This window comes from Herpailurus yagouaroundi, unplaced genomic scaffold, assembly GCF_014898765.1.
Source record: "Herpailurus yagouaroundi ecotype Mexico unplaced genomic scaffold, PumYag 308, whole genome shotgun sequence".
Taxonomy (NCBI): domain Eukaryota; kingdom Metazoa; phylum Chordata; class Mammalia; order Carnivora; family Felidae; genus Herpailurus; species Herpailurus yagouaroundi.
In genome coordinates this window covers 5,609,005-5,631,030 of record NW_024412525.1, presented here as the reverse complement: position 1 = coordinate 5,631,030, position 22,026 = coordinate 5,609,005, and the positions used below count along the sequence as shown (strand labels likewise).

The following is a 22,026-nucleotide window of genomic DNA, read 5'->3' as shown; positions in this document are numbered from 1 at the left end:
AGAACTTATCCACGGACATGCTGTTACAGTATTTGCAAGTTTAGCTCACTCTCTTACCCTTCACTGAAATGGGGTGGATCGCTGGTTTTTTTGTTAGGAACCCTCAACAAAAGAGCGTCTTCAAACCTCTTCTTTTTTTATGTTCACGTTCTCTGAAAGGATCCTCTGCTTGTCTTTCTGAGGGGTTAGACTGCAGGTGTTCTAGAGCTGGTGGGAGAGAGTCCTTTTGTATGCAGACTTGCTCTTGATCCCTTTATATTCACTTCCTTATTTTACCCCAGCCTTCCCTGTCCTCTTCAGTCCCAGGTCTGGGAGTACATTCATCTTGTCTCTGACACAAATAATTGTTAATGGTTTTTGAGCACTTGTCATGTGCTAGTCATTGAGCTAAGAACTGTATATATACTGATCTTAATTCTGTTAACAGTCTTCTGCCAGGTAGATAATATTGCTCCCATGTTATAGGCGAGGAAATTGAAGCTGAGAGGGTGTAGAACTTGACTAAGATCACACAGCGAGAATGTGTAATGTGTAGGCTTCAGGTTAAGTCTGACTGTTGAACCTGTGTTCTTAACCACAGAGGTATATTGCCTGCTAAGTTCCTCGGTAGCAGCGTCTCTTCTTTGCAAAATTTGGATAAATACTGGTTTGGGGTTTCTTTGTCCCTTCTGTTTTTCTTTCTTTTTTGTTTTTTAAATTTTATTTATTTATATATGTACGTATGTATGTCCCTTCTGTTTTTCATTTGTTCCCCCCGCCCCCCGCCGCCACCTTCCTGTGGGTTTCTTGAACATTTTTTAGAATTCCACTTTATCTGCAGTAGTCCCCCTTACCTGTGGTTTCCCTTTACGTGGTTTCAGTTACCTGTGGTCAACCGCAGTTAGGAAGCAGATGATTCTTCCTGACATACTGTCAGAAGGGCAGTAGCAACCTAATGCTACATCACAGCGCCTACATCGTTTTCACTTCCTGCCTTCACACAGGCGTTTTATCATCTCAGATCATCACAAGAAGAGTGGGTAGAGTACATTAAGAGATTTCAAGAGGGAGAGACCACATTCACGTACTTTCCATTACAGTATATTGTTAAGATGGTTCTATTTTATTATTAGTTATTGTTAATCTCTTACTGTGCCTAATTTATAAATCAGACTTTGTCATGGGTGTGTATGTATAGGAAAGCACAGTCTATGTGGCATTCAATACTATTAATGGTTTCAGGCATCCATTGCAGGGTCTTTGTATCTGCCATGGAAAAGAGGGAACCGCTGTAGGGGTGCCTGGGTGGCTCAGTTGGTTAAGCGTCAGACTTGGGCTCAGGTCACGATCTTATGGTTTATGAGTTCAAGCCCCTCATTGGAATCTGTGCTGACAGTGTGGAGCCTGCTTGTGATTCTCTGTCTCTCTCCGCTGCTCCCCTGCTCTTGCTCTCCTCTTTCTCTCTCAAAAATGAATGGATAAACTTTATTAAAAAATAAAAAAGTGGGAACTGCTGCAGGATATTTGTGTCACCTGAGTGGATACTAGGTATTATGTTGTGTACGCCTGATTTATCACCATCCACTGGCTGTTGACATCTTCCCAGTTCAAGTGAAGTGTCGAAACCTTATCTCTGTTTATCCTCTTTCATGTATAATTGTTGTAAATATTTCCTCTGTATGCTTTGAGACCCACATAAGACAGTGTTACAATTTTTGTTGCAAATATCAAAGCTAAAGAGAAAAAAATGGATGTTATAAACCTATATTTTTACTCTCTTCATTGTTCTTTTTCCCTCATGATCGAAGATTACTTCTTTTACCATTTCCTTTCCGTTTAGAGAACTTCCTTGAATCATCCTTTTAGGGTAGATCTTCTGGTGACAAATGTTTTGATTCCCTCTTTGTTCCTGAGGGATATTTTTGCTGGTAATAGAATCTGGGTTGGCAGTATTTTTCTTCCAGCACTTGCAAAATGTGTTCCTTCTACTTTTTTCCAGGGTTTCTGATGAGAAATCTTCTGTCATGTGAATTGTTCCCATAGGTAAAATGTCCTTTCTCTCTTGCTGCTTTCAGGATTGTTTTTTCTTTGTCTTTAGGTTTCAGAAGTTTGTCTCTTTGTCTTGGAGTTGATTTCTTTGAGCTCACCCTGTTTGATGTTTGTTTGCTCAGCTTCTTGAGTCTGTAGGTTTTATATCTCCTGCCAAATTTGGGAAAATGTCAGCCATTATTTCTTTTTTTTCTTTTTTTAATTTTTTTTTTTAACACTTATTCATTTTTTTGAGAGAGACAGAGTGAGAGCAGGGGAGGGACAGAGAGAGAAGGAGACGCAGAATCCAAAGCAGGCTTCAGGCTCTGAGCTGTCAGCACAGAACCTGATGTGGGGCTCAAATTCACAAACTGTGAGATCATGACCTGAGCCGAAGTCAGATGTTTAATCGACTGAGCCACCCAAGCGCCCCAGCCATTATTTCTTTAATACTTTGAAGCCCCCTTCTTTCTTCTCTTCTTTTAGGACTCTGATGGTGTGGATAGTAGATCTTTTATTGTAGTTCCACAAATCCCTGAAGCTCTGTTCATTTTTTAGTCTCTATTTTCTCTAATTCAGATTGGCTAATTATTATTCTGTCTTTCAGTTAATTGATTCTTTCCTCTTTTTTCTCCATTGGCTGCTGAACCCATCTATTGGGTTTTTTATTTTAGTTGTGTGCTTCACTTCTAAAATTCCCATTTCAGAGGCACCTGTGTGGCTCAGTCAGTTGAGTATCCAACTTTGGTCAAGGTCATGGTTCATGAGTACGAGCCCCACATCGAGCTCGCTGCTGTTAGTACAGAGCCCACTTTGTATCCTCTGTCCTCCTCTCTCTGCCCCTCCCCTACTTGTGTGCATGTGTGTGTGTGTGCACGGGTGCGCGCTCGCTCTCTCTCAAAAACAAACAATTTTTTTAAATAAAATAAAAAAAAATAAACTTCCTATTTCAGCTCTTCTTCTCTATATCTTTTATTTCTTTGCTGAGACATTCTGGGGGTTTTTTTGTTTGTTTGTTTTAAGCATTTTCATAATGGCTTGTTACAACATATTTATGATGACTATTAAAATTCTTGTCAGATAATTGTAACATGTGCGTCTTCTCTGTGTTAGCATCTGTTGACTGTCTTTTGTCCTTCAAGTTGAGCTGTTTTTCGTTCTTGGGTTGATAGTGATTTTCATTTGAAACTTGAACATTTTGGGTATTGTGTTTTGAGATTGTAGAGGTTATTTAAATCTTGTGTTTTAGCTGGCCGCCTCTGACACTGTACCCGCAGAGAAGAGAGGGTGCCATCTTGTTCACTGCCAGCTGGGTTAGAAGTCCAGGCTTCTCATCTGGCATCATTATGCTGGGTGGGGTTGGAAGTTCAGCCTCTCCACTGGCCTCGTAGGCTGATTCCATCCTGGCTGGGAAGCATAGGAGTGTCTTGTTCCTCCTGTTCCCCATGTGGCCTCCACTTACACTGCAGTGGGAATCCTCATTACAATCTGGCGGCCCACTGAGCTTTATCTCACACCAACACAGTTAGTGGGGAAGGGTGCCTTGCTATACCCAGGCAAGAGTGGAGGTCTAGATTCTATTTAGACCTCGTTGACTGGGATGGAGGTGGGGCTGCAGTTTTTCGAATGGTGATTGCCGGGATAATTATTGCCTAAAACTTTTCTGTCTCTCTGGGCTGTCCTTTCCTGGTCCTTTGGCTCATGAAAGCACGCTCTTCTTGAGGCTTTATTTGTGTGATTCCATTGGTATTACTGGGTATTGGCTTCTCCATCACTCGGTCTGGGATATATAAGGCAAAATAAAATCCAGGGAACTTTCTGTGGTGGCATTCCTCATATCTTGTAGTCTCTAGCCAGTCTGTCTTTTCTCTTTCTCTGCCTTTCAGAGTCTTTTTGTTTGTTTTATATGTATTGTCCAGGGTGTTTAGCTATACTTAGCAGGATTCCTTTTTTAGTTATTTTAAATAACAGATTTTTACTGTTTTGTTTACACTGTGATGGTGCTGTTTCTTTCTTTTTTTTTTTTTTTTTAATTTTTTTTTTTCAACGTTTATTTATTTTTGGGACAGAGAGAGACAGAGCATGAACGGGGGAGGAACAGAGAGAGAGGGAGACACAGAATCGGAAACAGGCTCCAGGCTCCGAGCCATCAGCCCAGAGCCCGACGCGGGGCTCGAACTCACGGACCGGGAGATCGTGACCTGGCTGAAGTCGGACGCTTAACCGACTGCACCACCCAGGCGCCCCTAATGGTGCTGTTTCTGAGACAACCTCAGAAAGCTCAGATACTCTCTGCCCTCCCCCAAGGGGGGAAAAATACTTGTTATGTCAACACTTAAGGGCTAGCAAATTGTAGACTCTTCTAAAATATTTGAGTCTTTTATTTCCTGGAGCCACTTGTAGTGTTATCTTGAGCTATTAAGAGCTTTTGTTACTACATATAAAGATGTCATGTAGACGTTCTTATTTATCGCTTAGTTGGGAAAGCTTGTTGTGGATTTGAGTGCATGTTAAAAAAGGAAATATTTTTGACTCCGGCAGCCAGGGTGGTGTGTGTGACTCTGCATTTTTATCCACGAGAGCGCTACAGTGTACTTTAACTTAGAATATGTGCTAAATTCTTTTTTTTTTCCCCCTCCAGCTGGAGTCGAGATGGTCATAAGCTCGTGAGTGCTTCTACTGATAACATAGTGTCACAGTGGGATGTCCTTTCAGGCGACTGTGACCAGAGGTTTCGGTTCCCTTCACCCATCTTAAAAGTCCAGTACCATCCACGAGATCAGTATGTTAATCTGTGCTGTTCTTTCCTGGGGCAGGGTCTGATTCTGTATGGACTAGCTCCAGGCTCATGACAATTTCAGTTTAAGGTTTTAGGGGGCAAAAGTACACATCTCTTCAAACCTTCTACATAAAATAATGTTTCTGTCTAGGTTGGCTCTCCTGAATAGATTTTAAGGAGAGTGAGTGCTATATAATTAAAAACTGGCCAATATTAAGACATTGGAAGCAGGCAGAGGTAGGAATAAGTATAATAACGGGTCCTTGACCTGGAGCTTTCCACGCCTCCCGTCCCTCCCTACCCCTGACAGTTATTTGAATTTCTTTTGACGGAAATAGTTCAGTATTCCAACTACATTTAAGAAAAAGAGTTACCCACCGTTCCATTACCCAAACATAACTGTTTTCATTTTTCTGGGTTCTCTATTAGTCAAGGTCTCTTTAAGTATAAAGCTTGTTACATCGTGCTTTATAGCTCACAAGGCACTTACGTGCGTATGAGATATACGTAAATATGTATTTTTACATGGTTTTAGTTAGTTTGTTAGTTACTTTGTTGCATACATATTTCTACTAGTTTGCTACCACTTCATATTTAATTTTAATGATTACATCCTGTTGCTGTACTCAGTTGTTTTTATTTCCCTGTTATTAGACACTTAGATTTTAGGCCTTTCCGCGTTTGAAATTTGCTTGGGCTGGGAGAGTTGATGAAGGTAGTGACAGGCATCAGGGAAAAGGGCAAGAGAATTAGCCTTCTGATACCAAAGCAACAGCCAATGTACTATTCATATTTTTAAACAGGAACAAGGTTCTCGTGTGTCCCATGAAATCTGCTCCTGTCATGTTGACCCTTTCAGATTCCAAGCATGTTGTTCTGCCGGTAGACGATGACTCCGATTTGAACGTGGTTGCATCTTTTGATAGGCGAGGGGAGTATATCTATACAGGAAATGCAAAAGGAAAGGTAAGCCTGGAAGGTAGTGAAATAAGCATCCGTCGTTCATATTTACTTGTTTTGCTTCCTTTGACGTTTCTTTTATCCCTGGACTACGCATGTCTCCTGCTGATGGCAAATGTAGCCTGTTTTCCTCTCATGCCTTCATAATAATTTCTGTTCTTTTGATTTAGCGTGGTGAGGGATTAATTCAGCCTTAGGAAGGGGTGGAAGGGCCTTTTGCTGGATGCTAGTAATGAGGGGCTGTTACTCAGTTATAAAAGTTAAGAGTCATAGCATACAGTAGAATACATCTGTTGAAAATGTTTTAATGCCTGGTTCTGTAAATCTTGTATAATTCAGGCCAGCTTAACGTATGGTTTTGTGGAGTAGAAGTCAGGTTTAGCTGGGCTTTCAGGTCCCTTTTAAAAGCTTAGAGTTTGTTGGGGCGCCTGGGTGGCTCAGTCGGTTAAGCGGCCGACTTCGGCTCAGGTCATGATTTCGCGGTCCATGAGTTCGAGCCCCGCGTCGGGCTCTGTGCTGACAGCTCAGAGCCTGGAGCCTGTTTCCGATTCTGTGTCTCCCTCTCTCTGACCCTCCCCCGTTCATGCTCTGTCTCTCTCTGTCTCAAAAATAAATAAACGTTAAAAAAAAAAATTAAAAAAAAAAAACTTAGAGTTTGTAGTTCCATTAGGAAACTTGATTTTTTTTTTTTTAATGTTTGTTTATTTTTGAGAGAGAGAGCGAGCACGGGAGAGGCAGAGAGAGGAAGAGAGAGAGAATCTCAAGCAGGCTCCACACTGTCAGCACAGAGCCCATTGCGGGGCTCAGACTCATGAACCATGAGATCATGACCTGAGCTGAAGTCAAGAGCTGGACGCTTAACTGACTGAACCACCCAAGTGCCCCTAGGCAGTGTGTGTGTGTGTGTGTGTGTGTGTGTGTGTGTGTGTGTGTGAGAGAGAGAGCGAGAGAGAGAGAGCGAGAGAGCGCGCGCGCGAGAGGGAGATTGATATTGGGGCATACAGGCTAGTATAATTTCATGACTGTCTTAGAACGTGGCCATTTTTGGAAACTGTGGTAAACTACACACAACATAAATTACAACGTAAAACTTACCATCTTAACCATTAAGTGTACAGTTGAGTGATATTAAGGACATTCACGCTACTGTGTAGCGATCACCACCATGTATCTCCAGAGCCTTTCTCATCTTGCAGAACTGAAACGCCACTTGTTTACCAAGGACTTCTGTTCCTTGCTCCTTCTCCAGCCCCTGGCAGCCATCAGCCTACTTTCTGTCCCTCTAGATTTGGCCACGCTAGGTACCTCCTGTAAGCGGACTCATACGGTATTTGTCTTTTTGTGCCTGGCTTATATCACTTAACCTGGTGGCCTGAAGTTATATCACTTAGCCTGATGGCCTGACGATTCCTTCATGCACAGCGCAGGCCAGAAATCCCCTCCTTCTTGTGGCTGAATACGGTTCCATCGTATATATGCACCACCTCTTGCGTTCCCACTCGTGTGTTGATGGATACTTTGGTTGCTTCCACCTTTTGACTATTGTGAATAACACTAAACATTCTGTTTTAAGAAAAGGTTAAGGCACGGTCCTTTATTTGAAGAATTAAAAGGCGGTACCCGTTAATCAGGTTGAATACACGAGAACAGAAATGTTTATATTTATACCCAGCTTTAGAGATGGAAGCCAGATCTACTTACTCGAAGTTTCCAGAATACTTAACTTTCTTTTTTCCCTTTCAACTTTAGATTTTGGTCCTAAAAACAGATTCTCAGGATCTTGTTGCTTCCTTCAGAGTAACAACTGGAACAAGCAATACCACAGCTATTAAGTCAATAGAGTTTGCCCGGAAGGGGAGGTGAGACCTTGTCTTTTTAGGGACAGTTTTAAAAGTGAGTAGAATGCAAACATACATTGAGATTCACAGTCTTTGTGTATATTATGCGTACATTTTTAAGAAAGTTTACTTAAAAAGTAATCAAACTGTCAGTATCTGGTTCTTAAGTCCATAAAATGTTCCGCATTGAACCAGCAGTCACTTCTTCTTTCTCTGGAGGTTGTCGGGCAGTCCTTTTACAGAAAAGATGTCTGGGTGGTATGTGCTTAGACCTACAGTGTCTGGCACATGGTAAGCACTGGGCAAAGTCAGCTCTTCTTATAATCAGAATTGATGTCACAGAATTCACATAGTAATTGAACATACATTCTATTTACATAAAGTCTGTTTACCTTTTTAATGTCAGGTGTTTTTCTGGTAAGTTTGGTTACCCAGCTAGAAGTAGGTAGGTCACAGAAACGACAAGAATCAGGTTGTCAGTGTCAGGAAGAGAGGTGACAGTCCTCCTGTTTTGTGTAGGACCATTCGTGTGTACTTTGAGGACATTGATGTTCAGTATTCTCTTGAATTAAGAAAAGGTTGGTGAAATCTGTAAGAAGGTAGTGAGGTAACTTCTATGTTAGATTTCCAGCGTCACTATAGTAAAAATTTGAACATTTTAAGATGACAGATTTAGTTTATTAACTCATTAGGAAGAATACGTTATGTACAAAACAGGCCAGGAAAATGAAGTATTCACATACATCTATCAGTTGGTGAATTCAGCAAGCTGGTTTCGGTTTAGAGGTCTTGGATTTCAGTCAAACACTGAAGATTAGTTGGTGCATATAGGGTTCAGGGATACACGCAGAGTATACAACATATTTTCACTTCAAATTATATTTTGGTTTGGAAGGTGATAGGTAAATACAGAAGTACTCTAGCCTATCACTGAGTCTCTTCTCAGTTTATTAGTTGTCTTATGGTACTGTCCTAAGTAACGGGTAGTAACGGAAAATGTTAACAGAAGCAGATTTATGACCTTCGGTGTTGATATTTTTATCCTTTCTCTAGTTGCTTTTTAATTAACACAGCAGATCGGATAATCCGGGTTTATGATGGCAGAGAAATCTTAACTTGCGGAAGAGATGGAGAGCCCGAACCTATGCAGAAATTACAGGACTTGGTAAATAGGTACGTCTCACAACCTGGGAGACTATGGGACAGTTCATGACCTGGGCTCAGCTTCTGGTTCTCCTTGGGTACTTTCTTTGTCCTTCAGAACCCCGTGGAAGAAATGTTGTTTCTCTGGGGATGGAGAATACATAGTGGCCGGTTCAGCCCGGCAGCACGCCTTGTACATCTGGGAGAAGAGCATTGGCAACCTGGTGAAGATTCTCCATGGCACGAGAGGAGAGCTCCTCTTGGACGTAGCTGTGAGTAAAAGGAGAGGTTGCTGTCGTCACTGACGTGCAACACATCATCTCGGATCCATTCTTAGAGCCGATTTTTCTTTCCTTCCTTAAATTTAGTGGCATCCTGTTCGACCCATCATAGCATCCATTTCAAGTGGAGTGGTATCTATCTGGGCACAAAATCAAGTAGTAAGTCTTTTTCTGGTTTAATTGCTTTGAAGCTAGACACCCTTTCTTTATATCCAAGAACCTTACAGTCAGTAAGCTAAAAATGACCCGTTTAATTTCTTTTGCATGTGCTTCTTGTAACTTAATTAAATATAGATGCAGTTTTGCTTTATTTTGGTGGGAGAGATTTAGCCCAAAGCTGATTTACTAGCTCTGTTTTCAGGGAGAAAGCCTGTTGTATTTTTCTGTTACTCACCTGAGAGAGAGTTCTCTTTTGCTCTTCTTACTTTCAGCTCAGTTAGTTTCTGTTTTACTTCCCGGTTTTATTTTGAATACCTTTACTTTGTAATTTGCATACCCCTAAGAAAATGTTAACGTTTTACCTGATCATTTCATCCTGAGAAGATTAAAGATGACGGTTCTTATGGAAGAACTCTGGTTAATAAGAGAATGCTTAAGATCGAAATACCTTAAGATAATAAAACCTTACAGATACCTGATTTTTATTATCTGCCAGGTTTGATCTCCGAGTTCTGCGTCTCTTACATCCTCCGATCTTTCACTTATATCAGTAACGTGTAGCTCATAGACTGCTGCTGTCTCATGTGGTTAAGTAGTGTATTTTGTCTGTGGCGTAGGAAAATTGGAGTGCATTTGCCCCAGACTTCAAGGAGTTGGATGAAAATGTAGAATATGAGGAAAGGGAATCAGAGTTTGATATTGAAGATGAAGATAAGAGTGAGCCTGAGCAGACGGGTAAGATTTCTTGACTGCAGTCTCTTTTTCTTTAAGCTCACACAGTTTTTTGTTTTTTGTTTTTTAATTTTTTTTTAATGTTTTTATTTATTTTTGAGACAGAGAGAGACAGAGCATGAGCAGGGGAGGGGCAGAGAGAGAGGGAGACACAGAATCCAAAGCAGGTTCCAGGCTCTGAGCTGTCAGCACAGAGCCCGACGCAGGGCTTGAACTCACGGACTGTGAGATCATGACCTGAGCCGAAGTCGGATGCCCAACCGACTGGGCCACCCAGGCGCCCCAAGCTCACACAGTTTTGACGGTGTTTCAAGAGTCTTTCGGTGGTAGGCACTGACGGAGGGCTTCCATGGGCATTTTTCATTTTTCCTAGGGTTCCACAGCACTCCTACCATTTCTGTGTGTGTTTCCTGATTAATTGCACATGGTTAAATGAGGATTTACATGCAGCACCTAGCAGTGCTCGGCATGGGGGTGGAAATTCAGCATATATTTGTTGAATGATTAAGTATACTGAACTATTTGGTTTTTTCTTTGTTTCTCTGGAATTTTAGTGTATGGATATCATTAGGCTGCAAGTAAAAAGCAGTTTTATACCTTCTTCTCATACCTCCACTGTGTTTTTCTCCTGCAGGGGCTGATGCTGCAGAGGATGAGGAAGTGGATGTCACCAGTGTGGACCCTATTGCCGCCTTCTGTAGCAGGTGAGCCACCTCTGCATGTGAGACCTCAGGGTGCTGCTGCTCCTGCTCCCCCTCCTCCTGGCTGTTCTGTCAGCCTTCATTCATTAGTTCAAAATGATAATGTCTTTGGTGTACAAGAAATCCCATCCCTGTTCCCCTGATAGAGAATCTTAAGAAAAACTGAAATAATTCATTTATGCTGTTTATTTTTACGACTGATTTTATTATCGGTATAGTCAGATTTCCCTTAACTCATCTTGGCTTTCTTAAAGTTCTAGATCCATACCTGTTGCTTATGGTTAATATAGGTGATTCTGCCCTAGAGGAAGGGTTCATGGTTTAAGCAACTGTCTCCTCTTTTTTCCAATCCCTTGGCTGATCCTGTTCCAAATAGTGATGAAGAGCTGGAAGATTCAAAGGCTCTATTATATTTACCCATTGCCCCTGAGGTAGAAGATCCGGAAGAAAATCCTTATGGCCCCCCACCGGATGCGGTCCAAACCTCCCTGATGGATGAAGGGGCTAGTTCAGAGAAGAAGAGGCAGTCTTCAGCAGATGGGTCCCAGCCACCTAAGAAGAAACCCAAAACAACCAATATAGAACTTCAAGGAGTACCCAATGATGGTAAGAGCTGCGTCTTGCCCCTGTTGCCGAACAGACATCACTGTTTCCTCTCCAGCGCAGTCTGGTCATTTCCTATTTGAGGGATTTTACCTTGAAGGAAATTTCCCATGAGTCTTTCTCTTTTCTTTCCTTTCTTTTTCTTTTTAATCGCGCCTTCCAGCTTGGTAACGATTTCATCTTCTTTTGCTTCTCTTTTAAATCAGAGAAATTATGCCTTCTAGTACTTGGCCTAAGTGACAGCTTTCCATCTCCTGACATCTGGCTCAGAGTGCTTCATTACACCATTCTTCTTTTTCCCTGTGGACTGGTGTCACTAGGTGGTAAAGTACTAGTCAGGCCTGGATAATCTTTGCATTCTTCCTGCCTACCTTTGCAGTCGGACTCCGGAAGCCTTTATCATCGCCTCTGGGGATAGGACAGGGGAATAGGTTGGACGGTGCGTGCGTGTGTTTACTCCCGAATGCCATCCGTTCTCTTCTAGCTAAGCACACACGAGTGACTTGTGCAGCTGTGCGTCTCCCTAGGGTGGAGTATGCCTGCTTGCTCCAGGCAGTGTGGTGTTTGTTGATCACTGCTGAGTTGTGCATCAACTCTGCAAGTTGTTTCACTGTTTCTGCTTTACAAAGGAGAAACTTTAGGCTTTGAGAGGTCAAGGGGCTTGCCCAAGGTCTCGGGCAGTGGCATAGTCAGTATCGTTGCCCTGGTCTGTCTGGTTCCAAAGTCCAATTCCCCTTCTGCTCCCACATGCCGGTGTGCCCGTGTGCATCCCTGGCCTGGCGCATGCGATATGTCGTCAGTGTGTTTTTCAGCTACCTTGCTGGTGTAGAGCTGCCATGGGATGAACCATACAGGCCATCTGTGCTCTTTGGTCAGGCAACTATTTCCCATTTAGCGGCCACACTCTTCTGTAGTTTTAGAATCAGTGAGAGCAAACTTTCCTCCTTGTATTAATGGATCTGGGACCCGAGAGCAACACTCTTTGCTCCCGGGTAGTCACAGCGTGCGGCGCGTGTCTGGTTGGGGTGCTGGGATGGGCGGCGTGTGGATCCCTTTCCGTGCCTCTCTGTCCTTTTACAGAAGTCCATCCACTACTGGGTGTGAAGGGGGATGGCAAATCCAAGAAGAAGCAAGCAGGCCGGCCTAAAGGATCAAAAGGTAAAGAGAAAGATTCTCCATTTAAACCGAAACTCTACAAAGGGGACAGAGGTTTACCTCTGGAAGGATCAGCGAAGGGTAAAGTGCAGGCGGAGCTCAGCCAGCCGTTGACAGGTAAGGACACACTGGGAGCGCTGTCTGGCTTGCTTCGTGGCCTTGCTTTGTACAGCCCCTGACTCCGTTTAACTGCAGCGTTCTTTCCCTCCTTCTCTCCTTTTCCCAGTGGCAGACATTCTCTGAGTTTCAGGCTGCTGCCAAGGGCAGGCAAAACCAGATTTGGCTTAATTCAGTGGCTCTTAACCTTGGGTCTGTAAATAGGTTTCAGGGGATCTATATTCCCCTGATATTATATGCAAAACATCGTGTGAATATTTTTGTGGGAAAGATGCCCATAGCTTTCATCAGATTCCTGTAGGAATCCGTGAGCCCCGAAAGGGTAAGAACCCCTGGTTTAATTCATTTCTTTGCCTGTGTTTGCTTCCAGGTTTTTGTTTTGTTTTGCCTGAAATGAAAGAGCCAGACAGATAACCAGAAGTGTATAAAGCTTGCTTTATGCAGCCCTAGCTGTTTGTAGCGTTTTGTCTTTCTTTAAACTGTTCACATGCCAGAGGTGGGGGTTCTCTCTCTCTCCGTAGTCCAGAAGCAGTGACAAAGCTGTCTGTCAGTAGTCCCGTCACGTTGAGGAAGAAGGTGAGATGGTTTTCCAAATAGGATGAGATTGCCACAAAGACCGCAACCATATCTGTGTAGCTTCTTAATTCCTAAGCCTTTGAAACTTACTGAGTTTTCTCACTTTGCTTGAGGGAGGAAATTTTGGGGGGGATGGAGAACAATCTTAATTTCCTGTCAAATACTTGCGAATGCAGGCCAAATGGTCTCTTGTTTGGAAAATAGTAATCAAATTAGAGTCCATTTCTATTCAGACATGACTGGGTTTTGGAAAACGTATGTATGAGCATCGCCTTAGTGCGGGCAGTGCTCTAGATTCCCTGTGGCTAGGTCGGGAGACTCAGAGGCAGGGCTGATAAACTGTCAGTGGTTGTATTCAGATTTTATTCCTCAGGCTTAAAAATTTTTTTTAAAAAATTGTTTTTTAACGTTTATTCATTTTTTGATAGACAGAGACAGAGGGTGAGTGGGGGAGAGGCAGAGGCAGAGGGAGAGGGAGACACAGAATCTGAAGCGGGCTCCAGGCTCCGAGCTGTCAGCACAGAGCCAGACGCGGGGCTCGAACTCACAAACCGCGAGATCATACCTGAGCCGAAGTCAGCCGCTTAACTGTCTGGTGCGTCAGGCACCCGCCCCATCCTCTGGCTTTAAAATTTTAACTCCAGCATGTGACCCCAGCTGTGCTGGCGTGACACGCTACTACAACGTGGAACAGAGTTCCTTGTTTGAGGTACACCTTCAGTCAGTTGATCGTGATGAACATGAGTTCTCTTCCGTAGAGAAGCCGAAGCAGACTCAATTACTCACTTTGAGTATTCCGCCTCACGCGCTAGATTTAGATGTTCCGTTTTCACAGCCAACGCGTGGCACTGACAGCAGCATTGTTTCCCCAACAGCGCTATTTATGTTGTTCACTGGGGATCAGTTACCACCTCTACATTCAGTCCACTGAAGGCTCTCTCTGTATGTGTTTTAAAATAGCCGGGACGAGTTTCATGGCCATTGCCAACAAAGATTGCAGGCCAGTAATTGATTCATGTAAATACAAACGATCCTTCTATAGCCCAGTTCTTGTACAAGCTGTGGCCACTACAGAAAAACACGGTTTACCTTTAAATAGATTTCTCTGGCCTAACGAGCTGAAATGCTTGAGGCTGATGTAAAATGTGGCCAGACATACGGAGTTAATTGAAATACTCTAGGACATAGTCTCCTAGCTTCTTCAAAACCTGCCAGTAATTAATCATTTGCTTTTTAATAGTCAGTGTATGGCAAATAAACCACTTAAAAGTTTTTGAAAATTCACATTTCCCTTTCTATAACTCCGTGATTTCAACTTAATTATAGTTGATCTGATCACTAGCAGTTAGGTAAATATCCCTGGCCTTTCTTCAGTTGGGTTTCTGTCACAGACCCCGTGAACCACTGTTAGATTTTACAGCATAGAGTACAATAGCAGTGTTGTTTCTCAGATGTACTTGAAAAACGTCTAAACGAGAGTCAAAATCAAATGTCGAAAAGTTTGCTCAGCCATTTTTATTTCCTAAAATTCTCAAAATACTGAATACGGTTTGCAATGACATTTTCAAGTATGTGTGTAATACATGCCTCAGTAGTAGAAGTTAGTGTTTCGAAGCTCCTCGGCAAGAATGGATACCATTATCTAGAGCTTATTAGAAATTAATTCCTACTCACTGTGCGGACAAGGTTAAATAAGGTAGTGACCTCATTAAAGGCTAGAACTTGTATCTCGGAATAGCGGGGGGCTGTAAACCGGACTTTTATTTTCTACATTATTTTTAGTAGGTGCTCGAGTTGATCAGCCTTAAATAGAGGCAGCTGTTCTAACAGCTTCATCCTTAAAATTTTTTTTTATGTTTATTTATTTTTGAGAGAGAGACAAGAGCGTGAACGGGGGAGGGGCAGAGAGAGAGGGAGACACAGAATCCGAAGCGGGCTCCAGGCTCTGAGCTGTCAGCACCGAGCCCGATGTGGGGCTCGAACTCGTGAACCTCGAGATCGTGACCTGAGCCCGAGTCGGACGCTCAACTGTCTGAGCCACCCAGGTGCCCCATTACAGCTTTATCCTTTAGAAGGACTAGAGGGGACTTCCACGCCAGGGGGATGATAGGTCTTTTGACATCACACAGACAGAACAATTGCTCAGATGATGCAAACACTGCACCAGCCTCTCATGACTGTGCAGCTCACACTTCCCCACATAAACTACACTTCCTTCCTCCCGTTTTCGCCTTTCTTCTCTGGCCCCGTTCCTTGACTTTTTCCTGAATGGAAATCTCCCAAACCGCAATGGCCAGATGAAACCAGAGAATGCTGAGGAGCAGGATTTAGAAAACCTCAAAGGTGGCCATTGTGGTTTGCTCCCAAGACTTCCTCAGAAGGCTGCACCCAAATTCACGGACTGCCTGCGGTGTGGTTTGGGTCTTTATGGAGGCTGCGCATCTCGGGGAGAATGGGGACAACTCCATTAGGCCTCTTGAGTTTCAGGACAGCCTGTCGGATCTTTTGTGTGGGATTCTGAGGTAAAACCTCTTTGGCATTCGAGTTTTGTGTTCTTCCGCGCCTTAGAGATGTTCCGTAAAAAGCGATGTGCGGTCATTGTAGATTTTCAGGAGATACTAAGATACGAAACCTGATCCAGATGCCTGAGGTTGAAGCATCTTCAAAAATCAATTCAGTGGGAGGATTGTATTTGCAGAGTCAAGCTTTGCGGATCTCCCCTCTCCCCCAGTGCCCTACTTTTGCACCAGAGCCAAATTGTTTGAAAGGATTACAGGTGCAGGCTGTGTTGCTGCTCAAGGTAGATAAATGGCCACTGTTTGTTAAAATGTGCAGTTGACCAGTTACTGATGAAGCTATTCGATAAGCCCTAACTGGTCCTGATAAAGCTGATAGCCTGTTGTGTGTTGCAACAGGAGATTATGCATTTTGAGGGAAGATTAGAAGACACATAGACCTGTATAGGAATGATCTGGCCATCTCGAACTTGGGCCTACAGAAAATTCTTCCCTGACAAACAGCTCATGGGTGTTAAATAGCTTCAGTGGACCCACATCCGTGAAGACATGCCTTCCGTGATGAATGAGGACCTGTCAGCGAAGCTTACTTAGCGATGGTAGCCCTGAGTGAGCTTTGGACTTTTTGGAAAGGCCAGATCCACATCGTCGACGCCATCTCTGTGATTCCCCTAAATTACCTTATTAGATTCTCTCCAGAGTACAGCCCTCAGAACAGAAACTTGAGATTGAGCAGAACCACCAGGGTCCTTGTTGCTGTGTGACTGCTCAAAGACTGCCCAAAAACTAGGGCTTCTCGGCAGTAAACAGAATCAGTAGCCAAGTGTGACAGAGTTGTGGTACGTCGCACACATGGTCTAAAGGCCTCTTGTAATGGTGGGCATGAAGAAGTTGGTATGTACCTGGGTCTCGTGGGGGTGGCGAAGGCCAAAGCGAGCATAGGCGCTGCTTCTGGGGGCACACGGGCACCATGTCGATTTCCCTGCGTGTGGGGACACCGCTGTCCCAGACCTCTGAGCCACCTCCTGAATCCGATTGTTTTGAATGCTTGGTAGGGGGTGAGGTTTTTTTTTCCCACTTCGTCTCTCTCTCTCTCTCTCTCTCTCTCTCTCTCTCTCTCTTTTAAGGTTTATTTACTTATTTTTGAGAGAGAGGGAGAATCCCAAGCAGGCTCGTCACTGTCAGTGCAGAGCCTGATACGAGGCTCTATCTCCGGAACCGTGAGATCATGACATGAGCCAAAGTTAAGAGTCAGACGCTTAACCAACTGAGCCACCCAGACTCCCTATCCCACCTCTTTTCTCTCTCTTTTTTTAAATGATCAGTCTTTCAAAGGCTGATATATGAACTCCTGCTAAAATCATACAGCTACTTGGATATTCTTTCTTATTCTTTGTGATCTTATTAGCGGACTAAGGTAACGTTTGAAAGTTAATATCCAGTTTTTCTTAGACTGCCTTGGCTTTGGCTGCCACTGGGAGGTACGGTGACAGCTGTTCACCCTGAGCTCAGTTTCTGTGAATTTTCTGTTCTTGGCGATTCCTTTATGTTGCAGCAAAATAATACAGATCCTTGGGGCAGATTTTTAAATAGCCTGGAGCTCTTCTCTTGTACTGTTTCTCTATTTTATCTTGCTCATAGTATTATTGCTTACTGTGGTTTTGGGTTGTTACCTGATACTTCAACAAGCCTTTGTGTGTGGCTTTTTTTTTTTTTTAATTTTTTTTAATGTTTTTATTTATTTTTGACATAGAGAGCGCACGCGCGTGTGAGCAGGGGCGGGGCAGAGAGAGAGCGAGAGGGAGACACAGAAAGAGAGCGAGAGGGAGACACAGAATCTGAAGCAGGCTTCAGGCCCCGAGCTGTCAGCACAGAGCCCGACACGGGGCTCGAACTTACAGACTGCGAGATCATGACCTGAGCCGAAGTCGGACATTCAACCGACTGAGCCACCCAGGCGCCCTGTTTTTGTTGTTGTTGTTGTTTTTTTTTTTTTTTTTGGTCTGTCCACATAAATGAGGATGATCCAGAAACATTAACTGACCTCAGATAATCAGTGTAATGTACCTCATTAGTCATCTGGAGTGCCCATTATTAATAGTATTGATTTATGATCAAACCAGTTTTTCCTGTCGTGATTAAGGCTTAAAATGTTAATGCTGTGTTCGTTTTTAAATGGCTAAAAGTAGATTGGTCAGGGTACCTATGGGAATAATCAGTGAAGCTGGCCTTAATGTGATAAAGGCATGGTATTGAGTCCTGCGCAGTACATTCTTCTGCGGCAAGCATTTTTTTTTTTTAATCAATTCAAGAAGTTTTTACGTTTTATGTTGAGAGATCTGAAAAGTGCCAGATAAACTTTTTATCTTACTGAACTGTATAAAGTTTAAATTTGATTTTTAACAATGTAGCATCCAGGAGAGTTTATATCGCATAATTGCTCGTCTGTTCTGAGGCAGTTGGGGCTATATTTTTATTGCTGGTTTTCATCCGTGCTTGAACTTTTACTTTAAAAATCAGGTTAAAAGCAAAGTTTATAAATGGGTACTTTTCTTTCATAACTTGGACATTATTTTTTAACCATTTTATACCTTCAAGTGGCATGTCCTCCCCCCGCCCCCCATTCCAGATGACATCTGGGAGGATTTTCTTCACCTTGTTCTCTTCTTACACTTCCTAGTTAATATTTCACAGCAGCCCATTTAAGGATGTCCCTCAGAGGTTGAACAGCTTCTATGGAATAATGGAATAATCAGGGAAGTGTTCGTTTGATTTTACTATTCAGGATTTTATTTAGTGATCAGTTGTTGGTGCATAGAAATGCCGACAGTAGGTTTCATTCACATTTCACCATATTAGGTTCTAAGGTGATGAGAATGTCAGTCAAGGAACAGGGGTGCTTGAACAACGGTCTGTTGCTCATTGTTAACCACTTAGTGACTGATTAGTCTAATATAGGAAAGATTAAAAGGTGTAGCACCCTAGAATTTCCTTTCCTCTACTTATTGCGCTTTTTGGATTGTGAAGCATTTGCTTAACCAGGTTAGAAAACGGTTATTAGCAGCTTAGCAAATGTGTAGAACTCTGATCATTTTGCTTTTATTCCCCTTTGGGGCAGTGCTGACGAAAGTATTGGGGTGGGGGTTTGGGATTTGGATTTTTTGTTGCTTCAGTAAAAGGTAAATGCGATTCGGAATCGGTTTTCACTTAAAGGGGGAATTCTTAGCCCACGTGTGCGTGTCAGCCATCATCCAGCATCCGTCAGTACTTATGTGCTTGTAGGCTACCGGGCGAAGTTGATGCTAAAAGAAATCTTTTTGTGTCTAATCTCTTTAGCAGGGGGAGCAATCTCAGAACTGTTATGAAGACCCTTGAAGTTCTTCGTTCTCCCCCCACTTTGCCATCATGTGGCCTCTGGACACTGTGGTCAGTCATTTGAGATTGACTTTAATTTAACACAAAGGCCTCTACCTCCGACCCAGGAGGTGGAAGGAGCGAATCGTATGTTTGAATGAAGAAGTGAATTATGGAAGAAGAGTATACGGCCCTTCCCTTCCAAGCAGAAGTCCAAATAGGCTCTCAGGAATGAGGATTCGTGAAGATATCAAGCAGGAGTTTTGACTCATTCAAGCTTCAATGCTTAGTTCTGTTGCTGGACAAAAGAGACCAGTGTTGCTCCTCTAACTGTTGTACCCAGGATCATTTTGACCTGACATTTCCTGTCTCCTATTAGCCTTTCATCCTCCATGCATGTCCTCGAGTGACTTAATCTTATCTGAAGTTTTGCAGCCGGTGTCCTAGAAAAACTTCTGTTGCATATTCTGTCTTCCATTTTTAAACTCCCTCTCTCGCCAGATACCTCCTCTATTTCCATTTTGCGTACAGAGGAGGGGCAGAAAAGAAAGTGCTTGAAAGAGTTCGTTTTCAGAAAGGGAAGAAAGATAAGAAAGGCCCCCTCTTCTTAACATACCCCATTTTGCTCAAGAAGCTGGGCTGGAAGAGGGTCAAGGCTTTTCTTTGTTTTCCTGGCATTGCATGGTTTCCTCCAGTGGTGGTTCATTCTCATTAATCATGGTTTTTGAAAGTAGCTAGTCTCATCCATCTGCAGCAAAGAATCATCCGTAGTTCACACTGCTTTGCCTGCACTGGCTTACGGAGAGGGGAACAGACCAAGGGGTCTCTCAGCAAGCTGCGTTTTTATTGGGGTGGGGGATCTATGCAAACGACTAAAGTCAGACCGTCCGAAATCAAAGCAGCAGTGACAACATAGTTCAAATCAAAGGTCAAGGAGAAAAAAAATTTTTTTTATCATTGCCTATGGATAGCCGTCCTTCCCATCGGTCATTACGTTTCTCCCTTCTTGTATTCCTGCTCCTTCTCCCTGCCACCTGTTGTCAGTCTCTTCCTTTCTGTGAAAGGTTGCTTAGCTTTTTAAGAAAATTTTTTACTTTCTGCTTTTTGCTTTTGCTGTTCTTTGTATAAAAAGTAGCAAATTGGATGGACGCATCCATGAGGTGTTTGAAATTCTCTGTAAACCCAGAGTCCAGAGACCAGGTGTGGAGAGGGCTGGCTGGCCCGGCAGGAGGCGCTTACCCTGGGTGGCCAGCTCCGTGGTTTTCTCAAAGGAGAGTGTCAGCACTGTGCTGCTTGTGAGCTCCACCAGCCGCTGGGTGCTTCTGTAGCCGGCCAGACAAGTTGATTATCTTTTGGATTTTAAGAGAGCAATCAAAGTAGACATACATCAGGAAGAGCCTCTTTCTCCCACTCCATCTTTTAGAACCAGAACATTCAGTAGTTGAAGTAAGAGCTCCCCCTAAGTCAACTGCAAAATGTCTGTCGTTTTAGATGCCACCACTTTTTTCCCCTCAGATGTTTGTGAATTTCATTTTGTATTTCACATCAGACCGGTGGTTGAGATTGGCGAGTGGCTCTTTAGACACGTGTTTTGTTTTGTTGACCTTGTTTCCATTCCATTTCTCTGTGTGCTGTGCACCGTCACAAGCTGTGTGACAACGGAAGGCTCTGCCCCACTTCCTGGACGAAGTAACGTGGTGCCCTCTGCTCGTGCCCTGGGACGTTTATGCCGTGTCCACCTCCTAAGCCGGCTGCTGAGAAAATCAGCTTCAGCCCTGTCAGGTTGTCTCTGGCAGCCGTTCCTAATAATTATTTATGCTTTGGAATTTCTTTCAGCTCCTGGAACTTTCTATCCAGTTTGATTTTCTCAGTGTGTACAACATATGCATATTCTCTTCTCTTTTGTCATTCCTCCCCCTCCCCCCATTTCGTTTTTTAATGTTCCATAGTTTTGTACAAGATGAGACTTAGCCTTGGGTACTTCTTGCTGAAGCTTTAATGCTTTGTAAATAAAAGCGGATGTTTATTAAAGAACAGGTGTAGATGTTTGTTTGTAGACACTGATCGCTTCCGAAACTCACCAGCCACTTTGATTTGTATGACCGAAAATGCAGTTTACTGTTGCTGATGTTCAATCTTTCTGTGTGGAGATGCAGACCTGGGAGGGGTAGGGCGGTGGTCACGGAGTCTGGAGTTCGGCCTCTAGACGAGATTATAAACAAACAGTTGAAGAAGAGAGTTGGTATTAAATCGCAAAGATTGTCTAGGAATGATCTCTCCAAATTTTTTAACTCTGTAAGTGTGTGTGAGTGCTTGATAGAGGCCGCAGTGCCGGGAGATATTCTGGATGTTACAGAAATGCATGCGAGGGCATTCCCTCCTTCCAGGCATCTTTCTTAAAGCATAAATACCATTGAATTCCTCTTTACTAGACTTAAAAAATCTAGACTAAATAAAACTCATTGAAATAGCTTTCAAACCCGTAAAGTCAGTTTAAGTCTTTGATTTGAATCATTGTCAAATTGTCAAATTTTAGCAGTGTCTACCGCTAATTTTTTCTGTCCTGTGACTAAGAACCCGTCTTTGACATCATAGCTGTTTCATAGCAACCTTGACCTGAGTGAATGATGAGCTCCTCTGGTCTGTAAAGGGAGTAGGCCAAGAAGCAGGCAGGATTAGGTGTCTTCTTCCCTAGAAGACACCTTCAGTGCCCTTGGGAAGGAAGCATGGTAGAATGGGAGAGAGGAGCCATACTGGGCATATTCCGCCCTCCCCTCCCCCTGCCCTTGCTGATAAACATTTGGATTCTCAAAGGGGGGCTTGGTCCTTGTCTTCATGAGATCTCATTTTTTTATTTTTTTTTTTTTTTTTTTTATTATTGGGGTTTTTTTTTTTTTTTTTTTTTGGAGAGAGAGAGAGACCGAGCACAAGCAGGGGAGGGGCAGAGAGAGAAGGAGACACAGAATCCGAAGCAGGCTCCAGGCTCTGAGCTGTCAGCACAGAGCCCGACACGAGGCTTGAACTCATGAACTGTGAGATCATGACCTGAGCTAAAATTGGAAGCTTAACCGACTGAGCCCCCCGGGCGTCCCCATGAATTCTCAT

General features: G+C 43.2%; 1 protein-coding gene across 2 annotated transcripts in view; it reads left to right on the top strand.

The window, feature by feature from the left end:
• Window positions 1-20,955, top strand: part of RBBP5 (RB binding protein 5, histone lysine methyltransferase complex subunit) — a 35,786-nt gene extending 14,831 nt beyond the window's left edge. Inside the window, exons 4-14 of one of the 2 annotated variants that reach the window (XM_040462304.1) lie at window positions 4,649-4,789; window positions 5,590-5,752; window positions 7,496-7,605; window positions 8,638-8,757; window positions 8,846-8,999; window positions 9,096-9,167; window positions 9,785-9,902; window positions 10,534-10,603; window positions 10,977-11,206; window positions 12,284-12,361; window positions 18,904-20,955. In XM_040462304.1, coding sequence (XP_040318238.1) covers window positions 4,649-4,789; window positions 5,590-5,752; window positions 7,496-7,605; window positions 8,638-8,757; window positions 8,846-8,999; window positions 9,096-9,167; window positions 9,785-9,902; window positions 10,534-10,603; window positions 10,977-11,206; window positions 12,284-12,361; window positions 18,904-18,932 — 1,285 coding nt within the window. In that variant the 3' untranslated portion in view covers window positions 18,933-20,955. Of the gene's footprint in view, window positions 1-4,648; window positions 4,790-5,589; window positions 5,753-7,495; window positions 7,606-8,637; window positions 8,758-8,845; window positions 9,000-9,095; window positions 9,168-9,784; window positions 9,903-10,533; window positions 10,604-10,976; window positions 11,207-12,283; window positions 12,476-18,903 lie in introns of both variants that reach the window. The other variant, XM_040462303.1, reaches the window with a different exon arrangement.
• Window positions 20,956-22,026: the final 1,071 nt, after the last annotated feature.